We start from the raw sequence: 16,370 nt of genomic DNA on the forward strand, positions 1-16,370 counted from the left end.
CTTGTTTATTACCATTTATGAAACTGTTAGTAATCCTTTTTAGTTTTTTCTGCTTTGTTTAGTTATGTTTAGAAAAAATGTAGAATTAAGACAATTAGTGCCGAGAGTACATTTAAATAAAATTTCGAACCAAATGAAACCTGATTCATAAAAATCGGTTCGCGAGATTTGGCGCTACGAAAAAGAAGAAGAGGAAGAAAAAGAAAAAGAAGAAGAGCAGCAAGAAGAAGAAGGGGAAGTGAAATATGAAGAGGAGAAAAAAGAAGGAAAAAAGCAGGAAGAAGAAGAAGAGGAGGAGGAATAATAAGAAACAGAAGAAGAAGAAGAGAAGAAGAAGAAGAGCAACATGATGAGGAGATATAAGATGGAAAAGAGTAGGAGAAAGAAGAAAAGGAGAAGGACGAAGAAGAAGTAGAGGAAGAAGAAAAAGAGTAAAAGAAAGAATAAGATAAAGATGAAAAAGAAGGAGAAGAAGAGAAAGAAAAATAAAAAAAAGAGCAGGAGGAAGAAGAAGAAGAGGAAGAAAAAGATTAGAAAACGAAAAAGAAAAGGAAGATGAAGAGGAGAAAGAAGAAAACCTCGAAGAAGAAGAAGAAGAAACAGAAGAGAAAGAAGAAAAGGATGAGGAAAAAGTAGAAGACGCAGAAGAGGAAGAGCATCAGAAAGAGGAAGAAGAAATGGAACAGAAAGAAGAAGAAGAGGAAGAAGATGACTAAGAAGAAGAGTAACAAGAAGAAAATATATACATATATTTAAATGACATTTCGAATCGAATGACATCTTATATACATGAAAATCGGTATAGACTTTTAGGCGCTGCGTTCTGTACAAGAAAGGAAACAACAAGAACAACAGTAACTTCTGAACAACAAATTCCGTGAGTTCTTATTATTAAAAACTTATTGCTTGATATCGAAGTAGATGGATGAAGCTGCAAGGGTCCTTCCCGCCTGTACGCGAAAAAGGGGATGATGAAGAAGAGCAAGAGGAAGAAGTAGAAGAAGAAGTAAAAGAAGAGGAATAAAAAAAAAGAAGAGGAAGTGAGAAGGTAGATTAAGAAAAAAAAGAAGAAGAAAAGGAAGAAGAAGGAGAGGAAGAAAAATAAAAGGAAAAAGAAGAGGAAAAATAAGAAAGAAAAAAGGAGGAAGAATAAGCAGAAACAGAAAAAGTAGAAGGGGAAGAAGAAGAAGTGGAACAAAAAAAAGAAGTAGAAGAAAGGGAAGAGAAAGAGGAAGATGAAGAAAACGATGAAAAGAAGAGGAGTAATAAGGAGGAAGAAATGAGGTGGATGAAGAAAGCAGGAGGAAGAAGAAGAGGAGTAATTAGAAGAAAGAAAAGGGATGATGAAGAAAACGATGAAGAAGAAGAGGAGTAATTAGAAGAAAGAAAGGGGATGATGAAGAAGAGCAGGAGGAAGAAGAAGTAGAGGAAGAAGAAAAAGAAGAGGAATAGGAAGAATGAGAAGGGGAAGTGAGAAGGTAGATTAAAAAAAAAGAAGAAAAAGTAGAAGAAGAGGAGGACGAAGAAAATGAATAGGAAGAAGAAGATGAGGAAGAAGTAGAAGTAAAACATGAAGAGGAAAAATGAGAAGCAAAAGAAGGAAAAAAGCAGGAAGAAGAAGAAGAGGAGGAGGAATAATAAGAAACAGAAGAAGAAGAAGAGAAGAAGAAGAAGAGCAACATGATGAGGAGATATAAGATGGAAAAGAGTAGGAGAAAGAAGAAAAGGAGAAGAAGATAGGAAGAAAATAAAGAAGAAGAAAAAGTAGAAGAAGAGGAATAGGAAGAAAGAGAAGAGGAAGAGAAAGAGTAAGAAGCGGAAAAGGAAGATGAAAGAGAGAAAGAAAAAGAAGTAGAAGAAAGGGAAGAAAAAGAGGAAGATGAAGAAAACAATATGAGGAAGAAGAGGAAGATGAAGTGGAGATGGAAGAAGAAGAGGAAGAGGAGAAGAGTAGTAGTAGAAGAAGAAGAAGATGAAGAGGAGGAAGGAGAAGAAGTAGAAGTAGGGGAAAAGAAACAGGAAGATGAAGAAAAAGAAGCGGAAGTAGAAAAAGAGGATGAAGAAATAGAAGAAGAATTAGAAGAAGAAGAGGAGTAATAAGAAGGAAGTAAAGAGGTGGATGAGAAGAACAGGAGAAAGAAGAAGTAGAGGAAGAAAAAGTAGAAGAAGAAGTACAAGAAGAGGAATAGGAAGAAAGAGAAGAGGATGAGAAAGAGTAAGATTAAGAAAAAAAAGAAGAGGAAGATGAAGAAGGGAAAGAAGAAGAAAAACACGGAGAAGAAGAAGGAATAGAAGAGGAAGAAGAAAAGAACGGTTGGTTTCGTCTCAATTTGCTGTGATTAGTTTCTACCAGTGTGTCGTTTAACCAACCGGTTCGAATTTATTTGGTTTGATTTTTAATTTCATTTGCCATGAGTGACATTAATCTGTAGGTTTTATTTTTTCTAAAGTATAAAGCCTGAGCTGAGCGAGGACGGTCAAATGAAAGTATTCTATTTATTATTACATTAAGTTACATTCCAAAGTTCAAAACTAGAAAATGAATCAAGTACATTGCAGAATGTAAAGATTTACATTTACTTTAAGAAACGAAAACAGACTTACTTAATATTGTCCACATGATTGATGTTTAAATCAAAGTATGAATTATTTTTTAAATCTCACTTGCGAAAAAAAAATAAAGAAACTCTATACTTCAATGGTATAAATGTTGTCTCTATGACAATAAGTATTTTTAAATAAATATTTCTCCTAATCTCCAATGCCACCAAGATTGAAATAAAATTCATTCATTCAGCTATTTCCTACCGGGAGTAGTGTACTTTTTTCCAACAACATACTTCAAATAAATTCCGATTTAAAAGTTGCCGAAAGTGGGCAATAACGGTGGACTAAAGTTAGGAATAGACACCTGGAGGCGTGACCTACTTTTCAATTATTTAATTTTTAACCTAGTAGAAACCATGTGATTGTTATTTTGAATTTGGTGATTACAATTTCCCATATGGTGTGAACATATGGTTTCGTTTTAATTTGCTGTTATTAGTTTCTACCAGTGTACCGTTTAACCAACAGGTTTGACTTTGTTTGGTTTGATTTTAAATTTCATTTGCCATGAGTGACATTAATCTGTGGGTTTTATTTTCTCTAAAGAATAAAGCCTGAGCGAGGATGGTCAAATGAACGTGTTCTATTTATTATTACATTAAGTTACACACCAATGTTCAAAACTAGAAAATGAATCAAGTACGTACATGCAGAATGTAAAGATTTACATATACTTTAAGAAAGGAAAACAGACTTACTTAATATTGTCCACATGATTGTTGATTGAAACTCAGTTATATGGATTATATTTCTAAATGTTTTCTTGCGAAAGAAAAAATAAACAGTACACTTAGTGTAAACGTCACTATGACAATAACGATATTTTATAATAGCTTTTACGAGTTTATTTCCAATGCCACCTAGATTAAATACAAAATTCATTCATTCAGCCGTCTTCTCTCGGAAGTTTAATGTTTTGCAACACAATCAAATAAATTCCGATTTAAAAGTTGTTTAAAGTGGGCAAAAACAGTTTTCTGAAATAGTTCTTGTATTGTTAATTTTTTTTTTTACGTAGTTGGGCTTTTTGTAACTCTTACCCCAATTTTGATAAGGGGAGGAAAAAGTTGCAATCTGAAATGAATTTAGGACCGAGGGACTTGAGAAAGAAATTGTCGATTTGAAATAAATTTACTTGGTGGACAGTATTCAGCAAAAAGTTTGAAATATAATGGAAAAGCATTAATATGGATATTTTAGTAGGTTGTATATGATCAGTTGGGTTGCTAGGATCAAATGGGTGAGATAAAGAATTTTTAATGATAATAGAGGCAAATCTGTTTATTTTAATATGTGTTAGACTTTGCATGTAGAGAAGTTGGTTTAGTTTATTTAGTAAGGGTATTGCAAAAGAAGCAACTGATGAAGTTAATTGTGAAAATATGAGATTAGTGGGTTGGTTGAGGAGTTTCATTATCTGGTGACGTGTATTCAGTCATATACACAGTAAACAATCTTTCGTCTAATCACAATACAGATCTTCTAACAGTAGCCACTCATCCTGTATGTATTAATTGCAGTCCTATTGTTACTCCTGGAGAGTTTTACCAACACAAACTGGACCTATGTGACCATTGAAAACTAGAGAGCAAATATCCATGTGCATCAACTGATGCACTTCATGTCTTGACTTATACATTACAAACTTCCGCCATGGATACAATATTATACAAATCAACTCAAATCTCACATTATAACAATCTACCTCTTCCCATAAGAACAGTTATAACCATCGCTCGTATGACACAAAACAAAGAATAACACCACAGCACTTTCTTTGCTTTACCCAAAAAAAACACTCATTCATACCAGTCAATCATTCATATCCTTTAACAACCTTATTTCCTTTCCATTTCATTTCCCCATCTGGCAGGGTAATTTCAACCTCCCAGTGGTCCTGCTAGATATTAACAAAACTGCTTTGCTTTAAATATTGTACTTGAGTAAAGCCATTTTTATTTGACAATGTCTATAACTATTAAATATTACATATCTTTTTAAACCGTTGCAAATTACGACATGTAGTTTTGTTATTAACTGATGAAGTTAAATTCTAATAAAATATTTAATAAATTGCATGATATTTGCATATTATACATATACAGTAACTGGAATCGATGAACGAGTTTTTGGAATCGATTCCGACGCTGGAGTTGATTCAAATCCAATTATTCCAGAGGCGGACTCGTATATCCCAACACTTGTCAACTCTAACCCACCGCGGCCCAATGGATCTATTATGACTCCCACCAATCAGACTCTTTATTCTGGAGAGCGGCTCTTGATTTACCGGGTACCCACACCAAAAAACCTTATTTTGGTCAATGATTTGTGTCAGGGCTCCCAGAAAGTCCCATACCAGCCTTGAGTAAACCTGGTAAGAAGTTATAGCTCATAGAGCATCCAGGATGTCCAAGAAAATCACGATTTTAGACTTAAATATTCCTCTTCTAACACTCTAGGCAACACGAAACTTAATTGCAGCTAGCTCAGCCTAAAGAACTTTAGCTAAATTGCCTAGGCTAAACGAAAAGTTATATTGAGGTTGGGCGCTGTACACTGCAGCTCCTACGCCCGCCCCGTCAGGATAAATTTTGGATACTTTTATGATAATGTTACCAGTTATCTTTAGAGGCAGGTGATAAGAAAATATTTTTTTCAATTACATTCATCAAATAAATTTAGATTTATAAGTTTCTAAATGTGGGCACGGTATTTTCTGAAATTGTTCTTATTCTTGTTGTTAACTTTTTTGTAAACCACGTAGCACTTAAACTCGTGAACTGATTTTCTTAATGCTCGTATATTATATTGTAACGAAGTTGACCTGGGGAGAAAAGAAAGGCCTAGATTGTTCTAGGGGTTGAGCGACCAAAGTCGGTAACAGGTTACCACTGTGTAAACAAAAAGCCGGTCTCTACCTGCGCCGGAGAAGAAAGGGGCTAGATTGTTCCAGGAGTTTAGTGATCGTAGCCTGTAACGGTCCACCCTTGTGTAAAAGCCAGCTAAGAGAGAGGCCGCAGTTAGGGTGGTGGCAGTATGTGTTTTCCCCAGCCAGTGATTGACAGGTAGGAGTGAGACAGACGGAGTTGGAGTGAAACAGTGAGTAGGAGGAGGGCGGCCCTAGTTGGGGTGGTGGCAGTATGTGTTTTCCTCAGCCAGTGAGCGGCAGGTGGGCGTGAGAAAGACGGAGTGGGGCAGTCGCAGTTAAAAGGAGGCAGGCACAGCTGGAGAAGTCAGTTTTTAGTCAAGTTCTGAGTTAGTTTTGAGGAGTTAGTTTTGGAGAGACACTTTGGAAGTGATAGTTTTTGAGAGAGTCAGTGTTGCGGAGTGCTTCGAAGTTAGCCAGTTAGGCGGTTAGTCAGTTAGTGAGTAGAGCTGTTTATTACCATTTATGAATCTGTAATATACATTTTATTATTACTTTAACAACATAAAATATATTATGTACATAAATGTATTTAACACAAAATGTAGTGAAGAATGTCGGGTACTTGTGTATCTTTTGTCGTTTAATTTACCTTTATACATGACTTCTTAAACTGAAAGATTTTGTTACTTAAATTTTGTTTTTAATGAACGAATAGATAAATGTAACTTTAAAAATAATAGATAAGTTGTTTTCCACAAAATACCGACATCTTCAAAAGTCTATTATGAAAAGTATCACATTTAGTTTAAAGGTTTTCAAGCATTCAGAGAAAACAATGCTTTCATAATAACCTGTGGATACTGGAAGAATAAAAGTAATCGATTTTTTTAAGAAAACTCATTAGGCCCTTATGTGAACATTATCAGACCTAGGTGCTCTGGCACTTTTTATAAAAGTTTCCTTGTTTAATGGGCTTTCAAACGGTATATCATTTTCCAGGATTCCTTTTATCTTCGTATGAGAAATTACGTTTGTTTTGCAAGAAAACGTGTTCACGAGCACTCACCAATGCTAGTTATCAAGTTGTTTAATTCATTGAAAACTCTTTTAGATGCACCAGTAGTCAATTTTTAAAGTAGAATGTCTTAAAATAAGGAAGTCCAAGGTTACAAATTGCACTTAAAAAATTTAAAAAAAAAAAAGGGGTTGTTAAGGTATATTCACATTATTTTCTTTTTCAACAGGGTAGTTGTGTGTGAAATTGTAATTTGGAGTAAATACAAACTATATGAATTTTCTTTTATAAAAATAGTATTTGTTTAAAATATTTCATAACATTTTCTCAAATATTTCAGAGAGATCAGATTTTTTTTTTTATTGTGTTTTATTGGTTTACGTAAAAGGTTTTTCCAACAGTATTTGAACGGGAATTTAAGTGATGAGGAAAATATTATAAATTGACTTAACAATATTACATATAACAGCTACAGATTCACAATCTATATTGGTACACTGTGGCAGCACTAAAATTAAGAGCATTTGCATTAAACGTATAAAATAAATAGAATTAAGAGGTAAATAATTAGCAAAGAAAAAATAAAAATAAATAAACAATCGATTATTTCTTAGATCAATTAGTGAATTTTATAAAAAATAAAAGTTAATGCCTTGAAAGATTGTTTTTGTTTTTAGTTTGTATGTTTTCCTCCTTTAAAAAGTGTTTTTTCTTTTGGATACTTATTTTTTGTTAATGGTAATAATGAATTTCTGTTCAGGTACTACTTTAACTTCATATAGTAATAATGATAATTGAATATTTTATTTTAGAGATTAGAGATTTTGCAGTGTTTTATTTTTTTTTTAATATAAATATTGTAACTATCAACTCTTTCCAAGGAGAAAGTGTACTTAAGAGGCAACTAAATATATTCTATTATAAGTAGAGGAAGAAGTAGAAGAGTATGAATAAGAAAAAGAAGAAGGGAAAGGAGAAGAAAAATAAGAGGAAGAAGAAGAGGAAAAATAAGAAAGAAAAAAGGAGGAAGAAGAAAGAGAAGTAGAGGAAGACAAAGAGGAAGAAGAAGAAGAATAAATAGAAGAAGAAGAAGTAGTAGTAGAAGAAGAAGAAGAGGACGATGAAGAGGAGAAAGGAGAAGCAAAAAAGAAGGAAGAAGAAGAAAAAGTAGAAGAAGAAGAGGAAGAAAATAAAGAAGATGAAGAGGAGGAAGGAGAAGAGGAAGAAGAAGAAAAAAACGGCAAGAAGAAGAAAAGGAAGAATAGGAGGAGGGGGAAGAAGAAAAAGTAGAAGAGGAGGATGAAGAAAATGAATAGGAAGAAGAAGATGAGGAAGAAGTAGAAGTAAAACATGAAGAGGAAAAATGAGAAGCAAAAAAGTAGGAAGAAGAAGAAAAAATAGAAGAAGATAGGAAGAAAATAAAGAAGAAGAAGAAGAGAAAGAAAATTAAGAAAAAGAAGAGGAGAAAGGAGAAGAAGTAGAAGTAGGGGAAAAGAAACAGGAAGATGAAGAAAAAGAAGCGGAAATAGAAAAAGAGGAGGAAGAAATAGAAAAAGAATTAGAAGAAGAGGAGTAATAAGAAGGAAGAAAAGAGGTGGATGAGAAGAACAGGAGGAAGAAGAAGTAGAAGAAGAAAAAGTAGAAGAAGAGGAATAGGAAGAAAGAAAAGAGGAAGAGAAAGAGTAAGAAGCGGAAAAGGAAGATGAAAGAGAGAAAGAAAAAGAAGTAGAAGAAAGGGAAGAAAAAGAGGAAGATGAAGAAAACAATATGAGGAAGAAGAGGAAGATGAAGTGGAGATGGAAGAAGAAGTGGAAGAGGAGAAGAGTAGTAGTAGAAGAAGAAGAAGATGAAGAGGAGGAAGGAGAAGAAATAGAAGTAGGGGAAAAGAAACAGGAAGATGAAGAAAAAGAAGCGGAAGTAGAAAAAGAGGATGAAGAAATAGAAGAAGAATTAGAAGAAGAAGAGGAGTAATAAGAAGGAAGTAAAGAGGTGGATGAGAAGAACAGGAGAAAGAAGAAGTAGAGGAAGACAAAGAGGAAGAAGAAGAATAAATAGAAGAAGAAGAAGTAGTAGTAGAAGAAGAAGAAGAAGAGGACGATGAAGAGGAGAAAGGAGAAGCAAAAAAAAGGAAGAAGAAGAAAAAATAGAAGAAGAAGAGAAAGAAAGTGAAGAAGAAGAAGAGGAGAAAGGAGAAGAAGTAGAAGTAGGGGAAAAGAAACAGGAAGATGAAGAAAAGGAAGAATAGAAGGAGGGGGAAGAAGAAAAAGTAGAAGAAGAGGAGAATGGAGAAAATGAATAGGAAGAAGAAGAAGAGGAAGAAGTAGAAGTAAAAGATGAAGAGGAAAGATGAGAAGCAAAAAAGGAGGAAGAAGAAGAAAAAATAGAAGAAGAAGAGAAAGAAAATGAAGAAGAAGAAGAAGAGAAAGAAAATGAAGAAAAAGAAGAGGAGAAAGGAGAAGAAATAGAAGTAGGGGAAAAGAAACAGGAAGATGAAAAAAAAGAAGCGGAAATAGAAAAAGAGGAGGAAGAAATAGAAAAAGAATTAGAAGAAGAAGAGGTGTAATAAGAAGGAAGAAAAGAGGTGGATGAGAAGAACAGGAGGAAGAAGTAGAGGAAGATAAAGTAGAAGAAGAGGAATAGGAAGAAAGAGAAGAGGTAGAAAGAAAGAAAGAAAGAAATACGTTTATTAATGTCCTGGGACATTAGTCCCTTAAGGACTACAAAAAGTATATACATAAATTTAATGAACTAAAATTTCTCTTCTGAGTTGCTGCCAAATTAATATATACAATATATACAGAGTAAAACAAAAAGATAAAAAATAAAACTAAAATTCCATTTCCGTTTTAAATATATACACAAATCAATACATAAATAAAAATGTTAACTTAAAAGAAAAGAATAGGACTACTGCTTACAGTTTAAATAACAATATAATAATTATATAATGATAATAATAACATTAATAACAATAATATCAATAATAATAGTAATAGTGATAGTGATAATAAGTAGAGGAAAAAATGACAAAATAAAGATAATAATTAGAACAAAGAAGTAATAATAGTAATGATAATAATAACTTTAATAATAAATCACTGATTTAGATAACTTTTGATAAGATGTTCGTATAAATGATGTTTAAACGTATTGACAGACTTTGCACGCAAACCAATCGGAAGAGAGTTCCATAACTTGCAAGCTTTTAAATAAAAAGAATTTTGATAGGTTGCAGTTCTAGGTGTGGGCGTGTACAACTTTGTATCCACTTGTCGAGTGGTTCTCAAGTGCAACTGTTCTTTGCTACTAAATAGTGAATTCAGATAATCTGGCGCTCTATTTTTGAACAGAAAATAAATAAAGGCACCTAAAAAATATTGCCTTCTGTATTCAATATTTAGCCAGTTCAGACGATGGTAATAAGGAGTAATATGTTCATCTCTCCTGACATCAAAAATGAAACGAACACCCGAGTTTAGAGCTCTTTGTATCCTTGTATTCAGTTCCGAAGTCAGGTCCAAATAAACAAGACAGCAATAATCTACATGCGGGAGGATGAGTGTTTGAACCAACTGCTTTCTTAGTGACACAGGCAAGATTTCTTTATGGTACTTCAGTTGATACAGAGCTTTGTTCATTCTATTGACAACATCACCCACATGATTATGCCAAGTTAAGGTGCTATTGAAGGTAACTCCCAAAAACTTAGCAGAATCCACATAAGGTAGATCAATGTTACCAATTTTTATCCTAGAAATATTGTTAAAATCGATGCCATTAACAAATCTAGAGCTACCAACCACCATCGCCTTCATTTTACCGGCATTAAAAGATAAATTTTTATCTTTTGCCCAATTAAAAACAGAAGCGACGTCATCATTTACACATCTAATTCCATTCTCCAATTGATCAAAAGGAATATGAAAATAGAGAATTAAATCATCAGCGTAAATGAGATGCAAACAGTTTGAGATAACTCTAGAAATATCACTAACATAGATAGAGAACAATAACGGACCCAAAACAGAGCCCTGCGGCACACCAGAAGCAACATTTTCCCATCTTGAGCGAGCACCATTCATTCCAACGACACATTGTCGCCGAGACGAAAGGTAAGACTCAACCCATTTGAGAGCACTGCAAGAAAAATTCAAGCTTTTAAGAACAACGAGGAGTTCAGAGTGACAGACAGAATCAAAGGCCTTAGAAAAGTCAAAGAAAACCAAAACAGTAACCATTCGTTTGTCAATTGCAAGGCGTATGTCATCAGTTAGTTTTATTAAAGCAGTCTGAGTACTGTAGTTGTTCCGATATCCTGATTGATAAGGATCTAATAAATTGTAAGTTTTAAGATAGTTAGAAATCTGATTGGAAACTATTCTTTCTAAAGGCTTGGATGTAACGCACAGGATGGAAATTGGACGATAATCATCTAAAGAGGAAGGTAATTTAATTTTGGGAATAGGGCGGATAAGAGATAGTTTCCATAAAGAAGGAAAAACTGAATTGGTTAGGGAATAGTTATATAATATATCAAGAAGAGAAGGGATTATAACAGGAACGGACTTCTTTAGGAAATTAATTGGGATATCATCAACCCCCACAGCCCCAGATCTACTTTTAAATAAATTATCAAATAGTACGTCCAAAGTAATATGTTGAAAATAAAATTTGTCGTCGCCAGTTACCTCAGTCAGTGTTCTAGAGGGAGAGGGAATAGGAGAGACAGTCTGTTTATTGAAGAAAGAGGAGAAGTGAGCATTGATGTCGTCAAGAGTGAACGAAATAGAGCTGGAGAGATTTCTAGACTTTACCAGGCCTAATTTCTTTAATTCACTCCACATCACTCTAGAGTCCCTAATGCCCGAAAATTTAGTGCAATAAAACTCCCGTTTAGCCGTTCTAACCCTTGCCTGTACCTGATTTCTAAGTATTCGGTATTTAGAGTATACGGACTCACAACGAGAACGAATAAATGCTCTTCTCAAAGAGTCACGTTCCCTCATCAACACACGAATTTCATTGGTCAACCAAGGTGCCGATGGCCTTCTAAGTTTCACAGAACGAAGCGGGGCATGCTTATCCATTGTAGAAATTATATTTTTGTTAAATAAATTAACTTTATCATCAATGAAAGTTGATTCCACAATTGATAACCAGTCACACATCTCTAGATCAGACTGATACCTCTCCATATTAAACTGCTTAAAATCTCTGTAGACAAAATTTGGTGGGGAATAATGGGAGACTTTAAAGGAGTATTTGATTTCAATAAGGTCATGAGAAGAAAGGAAAGGTACCGAATGTTGGGAATGTTGGATGACCTTATCCATGTCATCGACAAAGACAAGATCTATCCAAGTATGGGAGGTAGCTGTGTGATGAGTAGGGAGGAAAGGAACTAGGGTTAAATTACTTTCATATAGGAAATTAAGAGAAAGAGTAAGAAGAAGCGGAAAAGGAAGATGAAAGAGAGAAACAAAAAGAAGTAGAAGAAAGGGAAGAAAAAGAGGAAGATGAAGAAAAAAATATGAGGAAGAAGAGGAAGATGAAGTGGAGATGGAAGAAGAAGAGGAAGAGGAGAAGAAGAAGTAGTAGTAGAAGAAGAAGATGAAGAGGAGGAAGGAGAAGAAGAAGAAAAAGCGGGAAGAAGAAGAAACGGAAGAATAGGAGGAGGGGAAGAAGAAAAAGTAGAAGAAGGAGAGAAAGAAAATGAAGAAGAAGAAGAAGAGGAGGAAGGAGAAGTAGAAGAAGAAGAAAAAACGGGGAAGAAGAAAAAGTAGAAGAAGGGGAGAAAGAAAATGAAGAAGAAGAAGAAGTGGTGGAAGGAGAAGAAGTAGAAGTAGGGGAAAAGAAACAGGAAGATGAAGAAAAAGAAGCTGAAGTAGAAAAAGAGGATGAAGAAATAGAAGAAGAATTAGAAGAAGAAGAGGAGTAATAAGAAGGAAGTAAAGAGGTGGATGAGAAGAACAGGAGAAAGAAGAAGTAGAGGAAGAAAAAGTAGAAGAAGAAGTACAAGAAGAGGAATAGGAAGAAAGAGAAGAGGACGAGAAAGAGTAAGATTAAGAAAAAAAAGAAGAGGAAGATGAAGAAGGGAAAGAAGAAGAAAAACACGGAGAAGAAAAAGAAATAGAAGAGGAAGAAGAAAAGAACGGTTGGTTCCGTCTTAATTTGCTGTGATTAGTTTCTACCAGTGTGTCGTTTAACCAACCGGTTCGAATTTGTTTGGTTTGATTTTTAATTTCATTTGCCATGAGTGACATTAATCTGTAGGTTTTATTTTTTCTAAAGTATAAAGCCTGAGCTGAGCGAGGACGGTCAAATGAAAGTATTCTATTTATTAATACATTAAGTTACATTCCAAAGTTCAAAACTAGAAAATGAATCAAGTACATTGCAGAATGTAAAGATTTACATTTACTTTAAGAAACGAAAACAGACTTACTTAATATTGTCCACATGATTGATGTTTAAATCAAAGTATGAATTATTTTTTAAATCTCACTTGCGAAAAAAAAATAAAGAAACTCTATACTTCGATGGTATAAATGTTGTCTCTATGACAATAAGTATTTTTAAATAAATATTTCTCCTAATCTCCAATGCCACCAAGATTGAAATAAAATTCATTCATTCAGCTATTTCCTACCGGGAGTAGTGTACTTTTTTCCAACAACATACTTCAAATAAATTCCGATTTAAAAGTGGCCGAAAGTGGGCAATAACGGTGGACTAAAGTTAGGAATAGACACCTGGAGGCGTGACCTACTTTTCAATTATTTAATTTTTAACCTAGCAGAAACCATGTGATGGTTATTTTGAATTTGGTGATTACAATTTCACATATGGTGTGAACATATGGTTTCGTTTTAATTTGCTGTTATTAGTTTCTACCAGTGTGTCGTTTAACCAACAGGTTTGACTTTGTTTGGTTTGATTTTAAATTTCATTTGCCATGAGTGACATTAATCTGCAGGTTTTATTTTTTCTAAAGCATAAAGCCTGAGCGAGGATGGTCAAATGAAAGATTTGGGATGTAGGCGATTTATCGGCATTGATGATATACATCTTTTATGTTTTTTCCATGACGCAACATTACGTAGATAGATTCTAGTAGGGTGGTTTTAAAGGCCTACGCCACCGCGGCCTAATGGATCTATTATGGCTCCCACCAATCAGACTCTTTATTCTGGAGAGCGGCTCTTGATTTACCGGGTACCCACACCAGAAAAACCTTATTTTGGTCACTGATTTCTGTCAGGACCGGTAGGCTGCAAGGGAGTCCGGCAAAGCGTGAGTAAGCTCATTTTAACCACTTTTAAAAATATTAAAAATTATATTATCGTTATTATTACTATTATTGTTTATTTTATATACTATTATATTAACTGCTATTCTAAAGTTGACAAGCTGAAAATGAATGAAGTACACTGTAAAAGGTAAAGACAGGGAGTGAAAGATAAGTTAAGATTTAAACCTTATTTAAAAAACGAAAACTGGCTTACTTAATATTGTCCACATGATTGTTGATTGAAACTCAGTTATATGGATTATATTTCTAAATGTTTTCTTGCAAAAATACAAAAAACAGTACACTTGGTGTAAACGTCACTATGACAATAAATTATTTTATAATAACTATTACGAGTTTATTTCCAATGCCTCCTAGATTAAATACAAAATTCATTCATTCAGCCGTCTTCTCTCAGAAGTGTAATGTTTTGCAACACAATCAAATAAATTCCGATTTAAAAGTTGTTTAAAGTGGGCAAAAACAGTTTTCTGAAATAGTTCTTGTATTGTTAATTTTGTTTTTCTTTTGTAAAGAACGTAGCACTTAAACGCGTGAACCGATTGTTACAATGTGGAATTTTAAGTAGTTGGGCTTTTTGTAAACCTTATCCCAATTTTGATAAGGGGAGGAAAAAGTGTTAGGCTTCCGTACGTGTAACTCAACCAACCCGCATAGCCACGTAAGTATCAATAATTATAAAGAATTTATTGTATTTTACTGTTTATTTTTGTATTACTGATTTTTACTGTTTTTTCTATGTTACTGACTCTGTAAATTGTTTTGTATTTGTAATATCCAGGCCCTGAAGAGGACAATATATTTGTCGAAACGTTGGCAAAGTGACGAGTTGTTTTATTTGACCGGTTCCTCGCAAATCTTCCATCCTAAGATGTTTTTAATTTTTTTTTTTACTATAGAAAGTTGGGGAATGTTGATTAAATTGCTCATACTGTTTTAAAGTTTTAATTATTTTCTGCCTTTGTCATGCAAATCTTTTCTATATTTTCCTTTTTGGGGTGTTCGTCCCTGATTTCAGTATTTTGTTTTAAGGAATTAGAAAGAGTGATTTTTTGGGGTTAAGCAAAGAAAATGCTGCGGTGTTACTTTTTGTTTGTATCATACGAGCGATGGTTATAACTAGGGAACGGATTCGTATGTATTTACATATTTTTTTCTAGTCAATTTACAGACGTTTTTCAACTAGAAGTATTCATACTGACACTTTTTAAGCCGTTTGAGTCTACTTTTATTTCACATATTTCCACATATTTGGATGTTATCGCATATTTATACATATTTGTTTAAAATAAATAAATATTTCTACATATTTAATCAAAATATGTACATATTTTTTCATATTTTTCATTTTGGGCATATTTTCATAATTGGGAGGTGGTTGACAGGAACTGTGAACCACAGACTGTAGGGCTGTGAATCACAGTGGGTACAATGGTTATTGTAATTTACAAAGAATGCTGCTAAACAGTGACGGGCACTTGTTAGTTCTTTGAAGTTGTCTGTTCTTTCAGCTCGTTCGTTGAAGTGTCCAATTCATTTCGTTCGGTCACTTAGTGTATTCTTTTTTGGGTGAAATGCCACGAACATCGGCCTCAAACAAACAACTGGTTGCTAAATATCTTCGCGAGTTTCCAGCAGAACTTTTTCGAAGTGATGGAGACATTTTGTACTGCACAGCTTGTGACAAGCGCGTTTCTTGCTCTCAACGTTCCCAAGTCACCCAACATATTGCCACCGGATCGCACATAGAGAATAAAAACAGAAAGAAAGAGAGGACGTCCTATCAAGCCTTCCTTACATCTCCATCATCAAGTAAGTCTACTCTGAGTACAGATCTGTGTCGGGCTTTGGTTAGAGCAGATATCCCTTTCCACAAACTTAAAAATCCTCATTTCAAAGGATTCTTAGAGACCTATATTGGGGAAAAAATGCCTGACGAGAGCACTCAGCGGAAAAACTACCTGGAAGATATCTATAAAGATACACTAACCAAAATTCGAGAACATATCAAAGATGGACCGATTTGGGTGTCAGTTGATGAAACCACTGACGTTGAGGGCAGGTATATTGCCAAGGCAGTTATTGGAAAACTTGACAGTGATGCTGATGTGGATTCAAGGCCATTCCTTTTGAACTGTGAGGTTCTCGAAAAATGCAATCATTCCACCATTTCACGATTCTTCGATGCCTCAATGCATATCCTATGGCCCAGTGGAGTTTTGAACGAAAAAGTTCTTTTGTTTCTCTCTGATGCTGCCCCCAACATGGTCAAGGCTGGGCAATCTATTCAGGTATTTTATCCTAAGATAATTCATGTGACGTGTATTGCTCATGCCTTGCATCGAGTAGCAGAAACTGTCCGATCTTTGTTCAGTGACGTAGATTCCTTAATCTCCTCGGTTAAAAAAGTGTTCTTAAAAGCACCAAGTCGCATTAAAATGCTAAAAGATCTCTATCCAGACTTGTGCCTTCCACCAGAACCAATATTGACAAGATGGGGTACTTGGCTGGAAGCAGCTTAGTATTACTATGAAAACTACAATAAAATCAAGAATGTCCTTTCA

At 34.2% G+C, this 16,370-nt stretch overlaps 1 protein-coding gene across 2 annotated transcripts in view; it reads right to left on the bottom strand.

The window, feature by feature from the left end:
* The window catches only part of LOC141448278 (uncharacterized), a 54,144-nt gene that overhangs the window by 17,875 nt on the left and 19,899 nt on the right, over positions 1 to 16,370 (bottom strand). Inside the window, exon 1 of one of the 2 annotated variants that reach the window (XM_074116561.1) lies at positions 2,605 to 2,733. The exons of the other annotated variant lie outside the window; for it this stretch is intronic. Within the exon in view, the coding sequence (XP_073972662.1) occupies positions 2,605 to 2,620 (16 nt within the window). The 5' untranslated portion in view covers positions 2,621 to 2,733. Of the gene's footprint in view, positions 1 to 2,604; positions 2,734 to 16,370 lie in introns of those variants that run through there. 2 annotated transcript variants of the gene reach the window in all.

Source organism: Rhodnius prolixus, unplaced genomic scaffold (genome assembly GCF_049639745.1).
Source record: "Rhodnius prolixus isolate KJV_2025 unplaced genomic scaffold, Rpr scaffold_1, whole genome shotgun sequence".
Taxonomy (NCBI): Eukaryota; Metazoa; Arthropoda; class Insecta; order Hemiptera; family Reduviidae; genus Rhodnius; species Rhodnius prolixus.